Consider the following 18,223-nt stretch of genomic DNA (forward strand, 5'->3'; position numbering starts at 1 on the left):
GCTTGTACTACATGGCAAGTTTAAATATATATGTTTATACAACCACATGTGACTGAATGCATGAGCACTGAATGTGCTTGGGTGCTTGTATATGTGCATAAAAGATCACACGCTCACGAGTGTTTAAGCAGCTGCCCTTGCTTCCGGAAAGCTTGCCTGTGAATGTGCAAATACTTGCACTTGTGAATTCAATGTTACATCAGAATTCTTGATGGGAAACTTGTGGTGTCCTTCATTTTTAGAACTGCTGGCTAGAATGCCTTCCTGGTATTGTCATCCAGTATCAAAAGACTATGAAAAGTGATGATGGTTAATTTATCAATATTTCTATATTACCTTTTTTGTTGGTTTATCCAAGTAGTAATCATATGGTGGCATGGATGGGGAGGGAGAAGTGAAACTGGTAATTCAGGTAAACAGGTGATGTTACAGTGAAAGCCCTGTAATTCACACATCATGTCTTAGTGACTAAGTACTGATTGTCTTTTGAAAGAGCCCCATGAAAAATGGTCTCTTTGAAGCAACTCTGAAGAGTTAAGTGCATGATTATCAATGGAGCATCACGTATGAAGAAATATTTCGTGCCTTTTATTCTCCATTGCTTCGTACCTTGTATTATCTCTGCCCCTTGGCAAAGGGAGGTCGCTAGTATGGGGGAACACTGTGTTTTGTCACTGAAGCACTGGCTCCTGTCCTGGGGCTCCTGCTCTTTCACTTTTCCCACTAAACCTTCTCTTGGTTTTGCCTCTTGTGTCTCCACAGCCGCAGCTACGTGTTCTCATCGTTGGCCACCTCAGCTGTCTCCTTTGCCACAGGGGCGCTTGGCATGTGGATCCCGCTCTACCTTCACAGAGCACAGGTCGTGCAGAAGACAGCAGAGACCTGCAGTTCACAGCCCTGCAGCACCAAAGATAGGTGAGATTCATACTCTGCTGCTTTAAAGAGGGGGAAAAGAGGTGGGGGCTTATTTACCAGAGGAAACAGGCAAGTCCCATGGAGTCAAGTTACTAGAATGTCTGTAATTTCCTCTAGGTCTTTGCAACAATGATAGGAAATGCTGGGATTGTAAACTAGGTTTTATTTCTCTTCTTTTCTTCATCACATGAAGTCAAACCAAGGGAGAAGCAATGACCTCAGCTCTGTCTTAGTTCCCAGGCTATAGTGCAGAAGTAGAAAAGAGACTGCTCTCTTTGCCTTAGAAGATGTTTGGAGAGCTGAGAGAGAGTTTGGTTTCTTAAGACCCAAGCTGTTTTCTGCAACAGCAGCAGAATCAGCTGGCAGGTTGGGTAGCCACAGTGGTGGCTATAATTCAGGGTTCCCCTAGAGGCTGCAGGGGCTGACCCTGAAGACTTTTGTTTCTGTGTGAAGGACGACTTCACTGGGACACTTTGGTCTGGATTGCTTGATGTTATACGGTGGTTTGGTTTTTCAGTCCCAGTTATACAATATCACTTGCAGCACATAAGCTATGAAAAGTAATTCATCGTTTTGTGCTTTACCATGATAGCACAAAACATAAAATGCTAAAAAAACATTTCTCCAGGTGAATAAAAGATACGAAAAACTGCCTTTTGTCAGCTCTTTTGCTTTTTAGCTTGTGAGGGAAAAATAACATCAGGAAAACCTTCTTGCTCTGGCTGACACAATCCCATCTCAAGTAAACTACTTAGCGGTTTGGAGTACCATCAACTAGAGCGCCCAGCAGGCAGTCTCAGTCTATTCTGCAAAAATGCAGTGAGCAGAAAATACAGCTCCAGTCAGACTGCCCGTCTGCCGTTTACAAAGAGAAGTTTTCCACTCCTTGATGACACCTATATTTTGAGCTGCCCTGGAGCTACTGTAACGTAGTTGCCAAAGACTCTGTAATCCAAGTCCTGCACATACAATATGGAGAATCCTTGACAGCTCCTGGCTCTTTAAATTTAAATTAACACATTTTGAATGTGTAACATAACAGCAAAATAATCTAATCAGGCTTCTTTGAAGTGGTCTGAAAGGAGGTAGAAGGTCAAAGTATGTTGAAAGTCACTGGTATTTAGAGTCTTGTTAGGTTTCCTTTCCCTTAAGCTTCATAGTGCCTGTTCTGTCCATGATTTCCCCTTACATGATCAATGTGCAGGTTATTACTTAGTTTTGTGCATACATAATTAGCTGTACAATGCACTTGATAAAAAGCTCAGTTCCACACAAAGAAGCAGTATGAGCCCTTTGCACCTCTTTGCATGTTGGTCAATGCCTGTGTACAAGGCTGAATTTCATATGCTGTTTTACTTAATTGCAGGGGAAGAGTGCTAAAATCACGAGCACTTGGCAGAGGAGCTCATTCGTTTTATTTTAAATTTGCAAAGCCAATGTGCAGATTTCCATTAGTCAGTTTACTCTAATAATTTGTTCAAAGACCATGCCCGTTTTTGGGAAAAACTCCAAAAAAAAAAAACCTGTCTCCTTTTTTTTTCCTTTTTCTTTTTAATAGCTTGATCTTCGGAGCAATCACATGCTTCACTGGTTTCCTGGGTGTAATCACAGGGGCTGGGGCAACCAAATGGTGTCGGTTAAAAACCCAGCGAGCTGATCCTCTTGTCTGTGCTGTTGGCATGCTAGGATCGGCCATATTCATCTGTCTGATCTTCGTTGCTGCCAAGAGCAGCATTGTGGGAGCCTATGTAAGTATAATCCTTTGCATATGCCAGTCTCGCTCTTACTCTCTCTACCAAACTCCGTAGAAGACTGTGTGCATTGTCCCCTGCAGGAAGCCTGAGATGTTGGTCTAGCTTTTCCCCTTCTGAATGTCCTTCATTTTGTCCCTTGGCATTTTGGCACTATCTAGATGTGCCCGAAGGGAAAATGATATCTCAACTACTTATCCCCTCTCGCTAACTGTCATCAGAATTTAGAGCTGGGGATTTAGCGCATGCATGGGAAGCCACTGTTCCCTGCGTTTGGGTTGTTCTGTCTATACCTCTATCCATATCTCTACCGCTCTCGACTAATGTTTTGGTACAGGAAAATTGGCCACTTCCCTTACAATAAGGGTATTGTAGCTGCAGTGATACCAAATTGTAATTACAGTATAATTTGTCTGTGGGCATGCTCTTGGCTGCCTATAAGTACTATTAATTTCCATAACTAAGTAGCTTGCTGCAGACCAATATTAATTACCATGTAATTTCAATTTGTTGTTATCTGTATTAACCATAGCACCTGAAAGTCCTAGTCATAGCCTAGGAACCCACAATACCTGATGCTGCACAAATGCAGATTAAAATATGGCCCCTCCCAGAGTGTTTATAATCGAAGTATATAAAAAGACATCAGATAGATCCAGGCAAATAGACTGAAGGGAAAAGGAAAAACTCAAGTATAATAATCCAGCCTCAGGCTAGAATCTTGGTTTCAGTAGAGAGTAGAAATCCAGTACACTGAACTGATTCCCAGGTTCTCTTTCAATGTAATAGAGAGAAGCCTAGGACCTGGAGAAGTTTTGGAAGGGAAAGCATGAGATGGTTGGAGTAGTGGGATAATTTCTGAAAGCCTACCCTTAGCTTCCACATTGCAGTGCACACTCCACCCAGCAAGGAGAATTCGTTTACAATTAGCCAATCGACCAATCTACTGCGGTTCCTTGTTTCTCTATATTTCTAGCACTAGCCTAGCCATGGTTATTTTCTGAGTATTTCAATAGCTGCCATTGTTATGGGGAAACACAAGAAAAAAGAGTGAAAGTTTAAAAACATAAAGACAGAACCAAGAATGCCTACTCTGGCTATTTAGAAAGTGTCAGAAGGAGATTCAGTCCTCTGGTTTGTGGCATGGTCTAGAACTAACCTTTGATTCAGTCATCAGCAGAAAAATGATCCCCTCAGACAACCTGTAAGAGGGTTGTCTCCACCTCCACAGGGCAGCCAGCCCTGTGATTTTCTCCTTTCTCAGACCTGATGACAGACATGTTCATTTGTGGTGTGTAGTCTCTTTATGCAGAAAGTCCTCCCTTTCTAAGCCAGAAATACCGTTTTCAAAAATTTTGCAACAGAAGGTGGTTATTGGTTTCATTTTCAACTTTTTTTCTTAGTTTTTTTTTTTTAAATAGCCATGTGACTATTCTGCATTGTGTAAATATATAAATATAGATGGTATTATTTAACAGTCTTAGAAACAATTTATTTTATTATGCGTGAGCGGTAAATCTAATAAAGAGTCAATGATTTGCAAAGGAAGTTATCTCTGCATACAGAGGGGGTATGAAGAACATAAGCCTATTTGCTGATGCTGTTAGGCTGATGCACACATTTGTTGCAGATAACACTGCCTCTCCGTAGCCCTAAATATGGTTTCTCTGCTGCTGGAAACCTGATGCACAGAAAGCAGATAAGAGTATAGTTAATGTGCCGACTGGGGAATCAGAGAGCTGAACTCTCTTTAACGGATTCCACACGTGACAGTGGGCAAGTTATTTAACTTTGGTTTGCCTCTGCAAAAATGAGGATTCTTAATTTACAAAGGGTCAGGGTAGCTTAGATCATTAATGTTTGTAAATCACCTGGAGTTAGAAGATCTGTGGCCAAGCCATCCACTATAAATTAATATAAACAGAAAACAATGACACAACACCTGCTGCTGTGTTACAGGTGCTAACCCCACTGAGAGAACAGGTCTATGTTGGAGCTACTAATGTCTCGTAACACAAGGTATTATCATGGTGGTGCTATGTATCAGCTGAATTGACTTTTCAAGACAAGTTTCAAACACAAGCCCTTGTTTTTCCATGCCATTCAATGCTATTGCAATCTTACAGACTTCCAGAGTGTTTAATTCCCTTGCATTTCCCTAGGAGACCTGTCTTGCAAGGTTGCATGGTGTAGCACTTTCTCATTACTGTCTGTTTTGAGTCTCATTGGTCCAAAATGAAGAAGAGACTGTTCTCTGACTCTGGAGTTGGAACACCTAGATATGGTGGACAGCATGATGGACTAGGTTACCTTCCTTATCTCAAAATCCGTGATAATAGCTTGTTCTGGAAATAATACAGTAAAATTTATGAGTGGATTTTCTCATCCCTGGTAGCTGCCTTGACAGCCGTGTCCTGGCTCTCATCCTGAAACAGCATCTTTGAGTTCTGTATGACTGTGAAAGACAAGAGCAATGTTCTGGTGGTACCACCAACATGGTGGTATTTCCAGACCTTCTGTACTGTGACTGTCCTTAGACTTCTGTCGTTGATCACACTGTGCTAAAATTGAAGGGTTACTGGTTTTGGACCCCTCATTGGCTCAGAGCCTTGAAATTATCACTTCCAAGCATTTAGATGGGTCCCCATGAGATGGTGTTCTCTCACACTGAGCTGTGGTGGCCACCGGATCACCATCTCCCTCCTTGCTCTAGTTAACAGTAGAGAGTTTTTAATTTCAACTGATACTGGCATCAGCATAAATGAAGTGTTCAGTACTCCAGCAAGAATCAGCAGAGCCCTTGTTTTTTAATTTCTTGGCTTTTGGGGTTTTGTTTTTTTTTGGAAAAGACCTGCATATCCTTTGGCATGCTCACCTTGTCCCTTACAGGCTGTCAGCTGTCTGCTCTCTTCCTCCCCTGCACATGCATACTTTTCCTCCCCTGCTCAGTCCTGTCTTGCAGGTGGGTTTGGTCCCTGAGGGCAGCTGCTATTCCAGTTCTGTAGCAGCCACTCCTACCTGGAGCGGTAGACAGACTTCTTTTTTTCCGTCCAATCTTTTCATACTAATCCAGTAAATTATTGGCAGTGGCAGAAGTGGCTGGTAAGGCGGAATAAAACAACATTCTCTATTACTTAGCTGCCAGACACTTGTATTTCTGTCTTGCTTGGCTGTATAGTCCAATCAGTTCTTATTCTGTGTTCCTTGCAGCGTGTGGATTTGTGTGTTGTAGTCCGGCTCCTTAAAACAGCAATTTGCATATCGTTAGGTCTCTCTCTTTCTGAAACACGTCCTCTTTGAAATGTTGGTTTTCAAACCTGTCTCTTGAAACCCATTAGCTGCTTGGCATCATTGTATCACACTACTCAGACATTTCAACAGCGGATTTTAGACTAGCTTAAATTTCCAAATGACTGGAAAGCGATGCTTTGCTTTGCCTTGCCTTCCTTTTGACACTGTTCCAAGTTCCTGTTGTACCTCAATTTCAACATTTATTTCAATTCCTCAAAGACATTTTATGATCTTGCAGAAACCGCAACTCTAGGGTAAAACCTTGCCATAGAGCTTTTACAGCATCTCAGGCTCAACTCCAGGGACTTTCTGTTGACATGGTGTTGGTGACTTACCTACTTCTAAGGCATCGATATTGCCCAACACTGAGATAGAGTTAGACGTGCTTCAAATTCAAGAGTACATGTGGGAGTCTTACCCAGCATTTCAAAGAGAAATACAGATAATGAAGATGTAGACAGATACGCACTTTGCAAATAGCCATGGAAGGAGTTTATAACCTGCTTAGATCTTGCTGTGAGAGCTGCTGGTGCGACCACTCTGAAACTACTTTACTTATCATTTCTGGGAATCAGAATTTGCTAACTGACCACATAAACAGAATATTTGAGGGGAATATAACTTCTATCAGCTCATCACAGGTGAGCAACAGGACACCAAATGGAGATGGTGAGGTATTATAGAACACAGCTGGATTCAGAAGAGGATATATCTCTAGAGCTGAAATCGCAGTGTAAAATGAGGCTTTGAAAAGTGTGTGAGGAGTCAAAACCGTGATCATTTCAGGAGCTATTGATCTGTTCTGGAGGCTGCCCTATTTGCAGAAAGCATCCCTAGAGTCTCTCTCCAGCAGAAATGCCACATATCCTCATATGCCCTTTGCAGTGGATGAACTCATTTTTATAAATCCCCATTAGCAGCTGAAGGACAGACTTTATTTTTAATGTCAGTATCTTTTGTCCTACTTTTTGATCTTCCTCTTGTTCCTCTTTTCCTTTTACCAGTATCCACGTATTAAGCACGTGTTTCATGGAAACGTGTTGGGTGAAATACACATTCAACAATTCAAAACTGGTGCACTCTGAAGTTTGGAGCATTTCAGTGATTTATTTATAGGACTTGTGCTGAATTCCTGCAGAAGGGGACAAGTTTTACTTGCTGCATGTAGCAATTCATATGTGTGTTACGTGTATGTAATTTATATAACCTTAAGGCAAGCAGTTGCCTGTTTGCAATATTGTATGAACAGGCAGGGCATGTCGATGCTGCATTCAGAAGTGTGATTACATCTTTCCCAAGCTCAATTTAATCTCTCCAGCCACAGAACCCCAGCAACAGCAGCTGCAAAGCTGTAGTAGGACAGATTTCAGAGCAGGTCCTGAGAGCCCTTGCTACATGACACATGGCTTCAACTCCTGTCAGCACCTTGATTCGTTGGATCTGTGTTTCTTAGCTTGGCAGTTGTCATTCCCAGTGAGAGCCAAGTTCAAGGCAGACCAGTGGACAGTGGGAAAGTGGAAAGAGGAGATTTCCTAACTGACCAGCTGGGCTGTAATGACTGGCTCAGACGCCATCACAAAGGAAGCAGATCCAGTCACAAAAAGAGGGGATAGGGAGGGAGAATGTGTGGGAAACAAAGACAATTTTAGAAACAAATAGAGGAAGCTTGCTGTAGGTCAATGAGTAAGACTTGCTAAATAAAGCAAATATTCCTGGCAGCGACATGATGGTCTGAGGGGCTTAGGCAACCTCAACCGGTGTGTGGGAAAGATAATTGCGGTGGTCACATCAGAGCCGTAGCTGCCAATCTTGGAGGTCGTCCTCCCACCCCAAACTGCGCCTGTGCGAGCGACGGGGACTGGGACTGTCAGCCTGTCAAAGCTCACAAGAACACCACAAAACAACATCCATCTGAATGTTTCCTCAGAGCAAAGGGTACCGTGTATTTCTTGATGGCTTTGTTTCATTAATGAATTGTAGCCTATTCAACATAACAAAAACTGAGCATAAGGCAATTAAAAGGGGAATCTTCAATTACCTGAATCCAAATCTCCATAGCTGTTATTGCCAACTACCAATAGGGATTCCAGGAGTAATGTTTTGTCTCTAGATGCCACAGAAAGAAATGGGTTAGCTGGGCAAAAAGCAACCTTTTGGGGGACATCTAGTAAAGGAGTTTTGCTTGCCTTCTTACTGGTGGGGAACAGGGGAGCTGGTTTTTACAAGTCTGGTTATTTACGTAGCGCTTCGTCTATGTGTTCTGCTCTTCATAATACACAAAGGAAGTGAAAAACGTGTTTGTGGAAGATTCTCCATCCTTGTTTTTTCAGTCTGTTGAACCTACATTTCTTTGTTAAATTGTTAACCTATAGGATAAAAGCAAAAGTTTCATGATTGAAATATGGGTAGAAAGCTTTTTGATGAAGGCAGTGTTCCGCCTGAAGCTGTGTCACCCTTGCTCTATTGGACTCAGTTTGATGAACGTTTCTTTTAATGATGAGGCCAGGTTAAATTAGTTTCTCCTCTTGATCATTTCCAGTTCTTCAACTGCTGTGTTTGTAGAACCATTTAGTGAACTGATTTGGGTTAAAAATTACAAAAATAAGCAAAACAAGCCCCTCTTCCCCTACCTCCACCCCAACAAAAGAGTCTTTGCTCCATCTCAGTCTCCTGATCTGAATCCCTGCTTGGCTCTGTTGTACCAGCACAACTGAGAAGGCAGATGGGATGGGAGTGAATGAGGAGGGAGTGCCAGAAGTGGAAAGGGTATGTGGTGGCTGTTTATACCACACCGAAACAAAAAGAAGCTCTCATCCCACTACGTACACAAGGCTTTTAATGTGTCTTGTTGACCATTTCCACGGAGTCAAGAGTTATATTTCACCGTAAGACACTGATGTTGCAAAACCCATACTTAAGTCCTGTCTGGACTGTACATAGATATTGCCAATGTAATGCTTGAGTTGTTACAGTGCCTAGACCTATGTCCCCGTCAAAAAGGACAGCAATATGCTAGCAGGGGAGGGAAGGGATCTTGCACATAGTGGGTAGAGAACCTCATTTGGTTTGCTACAGAGCTTAACACATAACTTGATTCCTAGTGATGAAGATGACTGTGTTTTGGGGACTTGTGGCCTTCTTGCCTTTTCTAACTGGCTTTTTGGAACAGAATGATTTAAGTATGGAAGCTCAGGGCTGTCTCTTCTTGCTGGCTTCTCATATTCTTCTGTTACCAAGTGTGTCAGCCTTTTAGTTAGCTGCTCTGTAGATCATAAACAGTTTACACTAATGAAGTTGCAGGCCAACCCTCTAGAGCTCTGATAGAAATCTATAGTTTTCTAATATTCAGGATAAACCACAACAGTAACCAGGAGTGTATTGTGTGCAGAAGAATCCTTTGAGCAGGTTTGAGACAAATAAGCAACAAAGGAAAGTTTGTGACAGGTTATTTTTCCCTTGAATGTCAAGTGAATAAATCTTCTCCTTTTTGTGTGTTTTGTTACAACAGATTTGCATTTTTATCGGAGAAACTCTTCTGTTTTCAAACTGGGCTATCACAGCAGACATACTAATGGTGAGTGTACTTTGGAACAGCATCTTTCTCTTCTGGTGGCCAGACCAGTCTGTCAGCTTGCAAGAACAACCTGAAGTTCACAATTTCTTCCAAATGCCTACCCCCTACTTCAGCCTTTTTTTCTCTTTTTTTTTTTTTACTGAATGAAAAGGAAAGTGAGATAGAGAGAGAGAAAGAACAAAAGATTATTCTTGTCCTTTGTTCCGAGCACCAGGGAGAGCAAACATGCAGAAGGGACACCTGGGAAAATAGTTTCCCCAAATTTTAAGTATTTGCGCAAACCCCCATATGCAAAGAAATCAGCTAGCATTTGCTAATAGTCAGCACATTAGTGGATTTTGTTATCAATAACTCAGCTTTGTTCTGCAATAGGAAATCCTTCCCTCCCTCCCTCCCTCCTCTGACCACAAAGGCAGCCATCTACCTCTCTCTTGGCTTAACTCCAGCAAACCTACCATTCAACACATACACAATAGAAAACCACCTCTGGGAGAGGAGAGAGGAAAAGAAAGTATAAAGAATTTTTGGACTATGTCCACCTTGTCCAGGAGGAAACTGTCAGGAACTTTTCACCTCATGTCCTTCGTTTTCCATTCTTTCTCCACCATAGAACTTTTTAAGCCTTTCAAATCAGCAAGCTGACCTCAGCAGCTAGATTTTCATATGAAATAGTCTGGACGTTTGTTAGAGAGCCTTGCATGTTTTGTAGATGCTTCCATTAGAGACGTACAGAGCCTATCAAACATACTGTATATTGAAATCCCATTGTGAGGGAGGTTACTTGTTGCTTATTGTATGAAAAAGAAAGAAACTAGGGCACAGAACCATTACAGGACTTGCCCGAGGTCTTTTGGCAGGTTGTTGACAGAACTAAAAATATAATCAGTCTGACATCAATAGAAAACTCCCTTGACTTGTATTTGTTGCTTATGCAAACAGCAACGAGAAAACAATCTGACTCAGTATTCCTAGATGTAACGATAATGGTGTTGATATATTGATTCAGCAAAGAAGCTTCTGCTTAAGTTCTGTTTATGATTTAAGTTCAGGGTTGTGTTTAAATTTGAAGGTAGCTCTGTAGTTGCCGTAACTGCGTTGCCTGATGAACTTTCGATCTTTAACTCATTTGTGCAGAGAACGCTTTGGGAGGTGGGGTGGGGTGGTTAATTCCACTTCTCTCAGATGTGAATAAAGCACGGAGAAACAAAGGTTATGTACTTCAGTAGCGTTAGATAGCTTTTAATTACCAAGGTTCATTCCTCCTACCAGTTTAGCTTTAGTGTGATAGAGCTCTGCATGGGCTGAACGGGTGTTTACTCCGTACTTACCTGGGTTTTGCAGCTTGTGCTTAGTTCAAGGCTGCGGTGGCCGTTCATTAAGTGGCATCTCAACACTTAGACAGACGTGCAGTCTACAGACAGCTGTGTTGAGGAAGAAATTATAGTGCAGTATTTGTAGTTGTTCATTACTGCCTCCTGCCAGAGCTTGCTGTCGCATCCTGCCTTTGGCTGTGATGTTCCCAGGAGGGCTCCCAGCTCTCTCTGGTCAGAATTAGCTGATGGGCTCAAAGAGCGGATCTTTTATATCCTCACTAGCATTGGCTGAAACAGGTAAGGCTTGGCCATGGAGCACATCTGCAGTCGTCCAGCAGTGACTCTCAAAGAGCAGCTGAGGTAGTCATCCCTGCTGCCGACATAGCGCAGCTGGAGGGAGGGTACCTGTCGGACATGTTCCGGGTCCTCCAGAAAATCTGTGCCAGAGAGAGAGCTGAAACTTGACCTACGTTGTCTCAAGCTAACCCCAAAAGACATTTTTCAACTAACTACTTTGTTATACCAAGTGTGCTAAGGATGCCATCATTGTCCCGTTTTAATTACTGAGATTTTTTGTGTTGATTTCAATGTGACTTCAGTATCCTGTAGCTTTTTAATAGCTTTTATAGGGTTTGCCATCTGTCTTACCAACATCCTATAGTCAGTTGCATTTTGTAGGGATGCATTTGCAGTTATTTATGTTGCTTTAGTGCAAAAGAACTCCATAAGAAATTATTGGAAATAATTTTAAATAATTTCTTAGTTCCAATTTCCAAAAATGGGAAAGAAAGTAAAACAATGTAAAAATTGGATTTTGGTAATTGATGCCAACTCTTAAGCTAGCTGTTCTCTTGTCTGTTTAGAAGAATGAACTGAGTGTCATATATAATGCCCAGCTTAATGCATTATCAGCACGTGTAGATCTGTAAAAGTGCTATAGAAATAAATGTAAACATCCACTTAGATCAATGCAAGCCTGTAAACAGATGGTCTGAAGTGCATTCATATTACACAGGGGGTTTGAGAGGATGTTTAATGAGACAATAGGTGAGAGCCAGGGCTATAACCATGTTTGACAGACAGCTTCATAAGAATTCCTAGCCAGAGAAAAGCGTGGATATGCTTTAGCAAGATGCACCTTAAATGTCTGGCAAATTAATTTCTACTGATTACTATTTATTTGGTGTAATCAGAAGTGTGTCTGTTCTTGCCTGAGGCTGGTAAGGAGTTTAAAAGCATTATTAGCGCAAGCTTAACAACACTTTCATCATATACATAAATATTATCCTGTTTTCATGGATAAAAAGCTCTCAATACTGGCTGAACACTGTTCCCACTGATTTCGTTATGCCAGAAGTGAGGCTTTTTGGAAACTGCATCCCAAATGATTTATTGTAGCTCTCCCAAGATTTACAGATTCATGACTGCTTAAGAACCCTATCGGGCAAGCTGGTAAGCATCTTCAGAGGTTTTGCAAGTTTAATTTCCTTGGCAAAACAAGGCTGTTTGGTTATTATCTTCAAATTTAATTGTTGGCTCTTTGTAGCTTCATGCTTCCGTTGCATCTACTGTTTTTGCCAGTGTAACGGTCGCTGTGCAGCTCCTCAAATTGTCTGCAGTAAAAGGTGCTGAGTGCTAGGCTTGATAAACTGTCAGCACTGCAGGATGTACCACACTGCCTGAGATTTTAAAAGGCTGATATTTGTTCCAAATGCAAATTTGTACAAAACAGGCCTTATTCTCCTGAGCACAACTCTCCAAATCTCCTCCCAGGCACATGCTCAGATGGTGCTTAGGGAAGGGGAGGATGTTTCTTTTGGAGCATGCTAATTATGAAACAGATTTTATCAGCCATCTTTGCAAATTGGCCTCAAAATTACCAGAACCCCAAAGTAGCATTAAAACTGCCTTGTAACAGCAATAATGAATGAGCTTCAGTGCAGCAGGCAAGTGTGTAACGTTCTGAGACATGCTGAGTGCTTGGCACTTTGTGGAATCTGGTGCTAATAGTGGGGTTTTTCCTCTGTAGCACATCTCAAAAATAAAGATGATGGACAGAGGCTTGGTGGCATTTCTGTGTAAGAGCCAGTAAGCAATTTAAAGGGCCTCAGCTATTGCAATCACAATCGCTTTAGGTCTTTGCTGAGAAAAGCCATCCTCCAGTTTACGCAAAGTCCTGACACTCATGCAAAAAAATGCTCTGCATATTTCTTTTAAAATATTAGTTCATTTTAAATGGTCATGGAGGAGCTGCGTTAATGTTTTGCTGTAGAGTCGAAGTCTTCCTTTAGGCTTGAAACACGCATAGACTGGTGCTCAGCTGTGCTATAGGCATGGAGGAATGTTGCTTTTGTTCTGATTACCTTCCCTATAAATAAAAGCCAATTCTTTATGTAGTATAAAATACTGCCCTATTTTTACAGCCAAAGATAAATAGCATTTCCAGGAGTTCTCATTGTTGCTTTTCTCAGTGTGCCTCCGCACATCAGTAATCCGAGTGCTGTGGTTTAGATTTTAAGGCAGGGTGAGGAGTGCCTTTGAATGAAGGTACACAGCCTGCTTCGAACACTCGAGCACAGCTCTGACCGGGAGGGACGTGCCAAGGGGCACCTCTGCAGTTCTGCTGTGGGCTGAGGGTTGCAGATGGATGCGTACTGCTCCATGTTGTGCTGTGATTTGGAGACCAGGTCAGCCTCCTTTTACTTCATTTAAAAGTATTTTTTTAGACAGTGTCTGCCTAGCTTGAATGAAGGATCATTCTCAGGCTGGTTTCTCTGGATCACAGCCTTTGCCTTTTCTGAACAGTAATTCCAATGGGGACACCTGGACTATTTCCAGGCTCTGTCAGAGGCTAGAACAGGGTTAGCGTGTGTTTTCTTTGCCTTTGGTGCTGAAAGAGGCCAGTATGCATTGTCCTGAAGATTACTGCCTGACCCAGAAAGGGTAGCAAAGTATTTTGGAGAGTAGAGTTTTCCATCAAAGATTAGATGTAAACATCAGAACTTACTTCTTTGGCACGTGGCCTTTTACTGGGAGAAGGGTGATCTCTCCTTGGCTTTCCTGGTTATTTCAGACCAACTCATTCTGCTGGTTTCACTACAGGAAGGGGATGTCAGCAGTAAACCATGGCCTTTCTCAACCTCTATTTAAAGAGCAGAGGTTTGCCACAGCTGCTGGGTCAGCCTCCCTGCCCATCCTCTGTGCTGCCTGCCTCTGAACCTGGAGTCAGAGATGAGCCAGGACGATCCCACGGGCTTCCGCCTCGGCTGCTGTGGCTCTCCCACCTCCAGTTTCTGTGGGATGTTCAAACCCATGTATGGTTTGAATTTAGGTCTATTTTAGTATCCAAATGCCCATTTAGAGCTGTAATTTACTGCTGTCTTCCTAGAACAGCAGATAATGTTTGCTACCAACTACTTCCTCTCCATCAGAATAAAATGCTTTTTAAGTAGGGATAGGGTGGAGTATTTTTTGGTGTTTTGGAGATGCTGGTTTAAGCCTTTTTTTCTTTCCAACATCTTTTTAGAGGAGGAGGAAAAATCTCATGTTCATTTACTTGCCAGATGTTGGGGTTTTGGGTTGGGGGGGGTGTTTGTCCCTTGAATTCCAGACTAAATCTACTAAGTTTTGGCACTTTATAGTGCCAAACCGTATCGATGGTTTCAACCATCAATAACTTCTTTAGCTAGGCAAACTGAAAACTTGCTGGAAATTGTATTGCTACTTGCAAAACGATATGTATGCGTAATACAGATACACATGCAAAATTATGTCTAATATATGTATGAGTGTCTATTCATGTGTATAAATATATATATATGCACACACACATACAATGCAGGTATCATTCAAATTTCTTTCTCCAATTGGCACCAACTCACTGCCACTCCCTGAAAATGGTAAGTTTTTAATAAATTTGCCATTTCCTTTGTCATTTTGCTAAGAAAATGGATAGAATATAGAGCCAGGCAGGCTTTCTTCTCCAGATCTGTTAACATAAACTTTATAGAAAGAAAAATATTTTAACATAAGTTTAAAATTCCCAGTTTCACAGATATACACAACTCTGGACTCTTGAATCAGGTAGAATTTCACTTTATCTTCTCAGATGCCCTTTCTCAAACAGCTCTTGCGAATGCTTCTCCGTTGCACCTGTGTGAACTGGGGCCAGGTGGGGAGAAGAACAATAACTCACTCTTTATTTTTTTTTCTTTTCTTCTGTCTAATCGATCCAGGTTGCACCCATTACCCTGCGTCTTTGGGGAATGATAATGAATTGTGTGGCTCTCCCACTGTTTCACAGTGTGACCTTCAGTACGTTTCTGTGTCCCTAATAAAGTCTAGACCTTATTTTCCTCATGGGATTTCTGTGAGCCTTCAAGTCTGTTTTGAGCTCCTGGATGCAAAAGGAGGACAGCCTAACATCTGCAGCCAGGTGGCTGCTGTGGATCTGATGATCTTTTGCTTTTCTGTTGCACAACAGGAGTTTAACAGGGTACCTATTTAATACGTGGCATCAAAGTGCATTAGCAGCGTGCGTTTGCAGCTTTGTCAAACCAATAATGAAAGAACTTGCAGGTCGTTCTGAAAGCACATGGTAAAACCCGAACGAAAAGCATTTAATCTAATTTTACCCATCGTTCGTAATTGGAATGAGATGATCATTCTAAGCAGGCATCAGTTCTCTTCTAGTGTGGATTTTCTCAACGCTGTTTCTTTTCTTTCCTTTTTTTATGGCTAACTCTTTCCACTGCAGACAGGGCAAATCACCTTCCCTACGAGGAAGTGTTAAAGCACTGAAACAGTGCTTCAGATCCTGTGCCCTGAGATCTGTCGCTGTTGAGCAGCGAGTTCTCCCTGCCTCAGTCAGCTAAGCTAAACTGATCTCTGTGTATCTCTAGCTGGGGATATGCCAGTCCTGAAATGTCACATTTAATTAATAAATGACTTCAAGAAAGGATTGCAAGAATGAGTTGAAGGCATGCCTTCTAAAGAAAGACTAAAGGCAGCCCATCAGAGAGGAAGTGGACAAGTAAAAGGGATCATGGTCTACAAATAGCTAAACAAGAGAGCTATTTCTGGCAGGGTAGATGGCTCTTCAGAGCAACGGAGAAAGGCAGAACAAGATTCAGTGCTTAGAAGTGGAAACAAAGCTCACTTGGATTTAGAGACCTATTGAATTCTTCATTACTTACAGCCTTTAAATCAAGACAGGATCAATTTATAAACCAGGATATGTGGACTTGATGCAGATGTTCTTAGCCAGCTGCTTTCACAGGTTTTATGCAGGAGACAATTACTTTTTTCTGCTTCTAAATGTGTGTTATAAAATTAAGGTCATTCCACAGGATGAGGGTTTGTTGATTTTTTTTCCTTTTTTAATCTTTCATCCTCTTCCATGGTTAGGGCTCTGTTTTCTGTGAGCTCTGGTCCCTTAATGAAGAAGTAACTTGTGTTTTCCACTGATCCTGTGTAGTCAGACTGATTCTGCATGACCTGGATGAAGGTGTCTTGTCCTATTAGAGGAGTGGAGACCAAACTACATCATCTTGGCTATGGAAAATTTTCCTAATGTGTCTTTATCACTTTTCACAAGTGGAATCACAAATTTTTGAGAAAAACATGAAGTGGCTAGAGGTGGAGTGAGAGAGGAGGATGTGTGACCTTTCATACTGATGTGGATTGCTTATGGTTTAGGAAACAAAATGATATCTTTATTACGGAAAAAAAACAACATCCCAGGTTTCAGCAACGTCCTCGTTTGGAAGGCTGGTGATGCTGAGCAAGTTAAGTGCCGCAGGCAACCTCGAACTTCGCTCTCCCCATCAGCCAAGCAAAATAGGCTTGGAGCAGTAGCAAAGTGTCTTGTGGGCAAAGTTGTTAGTCAAACTCGTGCATCCAGTGCTGCTGAGAGGAGTGCAGACCGGACAGAGCTTCCTTCCCTCAACGCCTGCCATCAGGAGTACTAGAAAGCCAGGAGGGGTAGCTGAGCTCCCCAGTTGCCTGCGCCACCCATGGACTGGACCGTGGCTGCCACCGACATCTGGGGGAGCTTGCTTACTTTGTCCTGTCCTGGGTATAAACTGAGCAATTCAAGACAGCTGGACAGGTTCTTACTTCAGTTTCCTTATGTATTTTTTTTTTCCCCCTTCTTCTTTGCAGTACGTGGTCATTCCAACGCGCCGTGCAACCGCAGTGGCCTTGCAGAGTTTCACTTCACACCTCCTGGGAGATGCTGGCAGTCCTTATCTGATTGGATTTGTAAGTGCTCACAGCAGGTTTTGGCAGGGTTGCATGCCCATGTTTGTTTTTGTTTACTAACTGCTTATCTAAAATGCCAAGTTAAACCATGCTAGGGAAGGAAGGCCTGTATTTATCAGCGGAATGGGAAGCGGTGCAGTGCAATGCAACTTTTTTACATGTTTATGTTATTGGTGGGCTACAGTTCAAACCTGGAAGGACCACTTGGGCACGAGAAGTGAGCTACTAAATCTTTTTAGCCTAGGGCATTTGTAAAGCTTATAGACAGCTCTGTAAAGGGAGAGCGGTTGTTTCTGTGGTGTGGATATAGGTCCATTAGAAATTAGATTGGAAGAGAGTCATGTGTGTGTTTAACTGTTAATCTGGTCTCATAAACCAAGTATCTATTTATGGGTAGGAACATGCAGCTGTTCTGACCTGCTGATATTTTGAACCTGTTTTGTATGATAATAAATGATGGTGTAAAATCCATGGCGGGATGGGTGTGTATGTTTTGGGGTTTTTATTAGCATTCCTTTCTGGTGTGTATGCTTTGGGTTTTTATTAGTAATATTCCTTTCTATTACTGCTGCAGTTGTTAGCCTTGGTCTGACTGGAGATCTCCCTTACTATGCCACCATTATCCTAGTGCAGAGCAAAAAACAAAAGACTGTGCTCCAAAAGCTGGCAATCAGAGAACATTCACAGTTGAAAATATAAGGCCTGGGAAATTTAATGCGGAGAAGAAATCTAGATATACTGGGGTAATTTCTTTCCCTTGCACCCTTCTGTGGAGTTTGACGCATTGAGTTTCAGAGGACACAGATCATAGTTTATAAAATATAGTAGCTTCCATGTAAAGCCCTAAGTGGCACTGCTCGTGTCGTGTTGAAAGTGCTACAGTTTTCCAGTGATGGGATCTTCGCTAGTCCCATCACCTGAGAGACAGAACTTTGATGTGCTCTTCCAGCTCAGTACTGCTGTGTGACACAGCTGCTGGGTGCTGTGCACCTTTTCTTTTTTTTAAAACCATCATTTCTCATCTATTCATCCCATAGACACTGATGTGTGTATCTATACATATTTATATATATTGAATTTTGTACATATATATTTAAATATACATAAATATTTACTCT

At 42.0% G+C, this 18,223-nt stretch overlaps 1 protein-coding gene across 1 annotated transcript in view; it reads left to right on the forward strand.

The window, feature by feature from the left end:
• Positions 1 to 18,223, forward strand: part of SPNS2 (spinster homolog 2 (Drosophila)) — a gene marked incomplete at its 5' end in the record, with an annotated part of 82,776 nt that overhangs the window by 53,371 nt on the left and 11,182 nt on the right. Inside the window, 4 exons of the mRNA XM_009575543.1 lie at positions 763 to 915; positions 2,474 to 2,663; positions 9,466 to 9,531; positions 17,007 to 17,105. Coding sequence (XP_009573838.1) covers positions 763 to 915; positions 2,474 to 2,663; positions 9,466 to 9,531; positions 17,007 to 17,105 — 508 coding nt within the window. The remainder of the gene's footprint in view (positions 1 to 762; positions 916 to 2,473; positions 2,664 to 9,465; positions 9,532 to 17,006; positions 17,106 to 18,223) is intronic.

This window comes from Fulmarus glacialis, unplaced genomic scaffold, assembly GCF_000690835.1.
Source record: "Fulmarus glacialis isolate BGI_N327 unplaced genomic scaffold, ASM69083v1 scaffold454, whole genome shotgun sequence".
Classification (NCBI taxonomy): Eukaryota; Metazoa; Chordata; class Aves; order Procellariiformes; family Procellariidae; genus Fulmarus; species Fulmarus glacialis.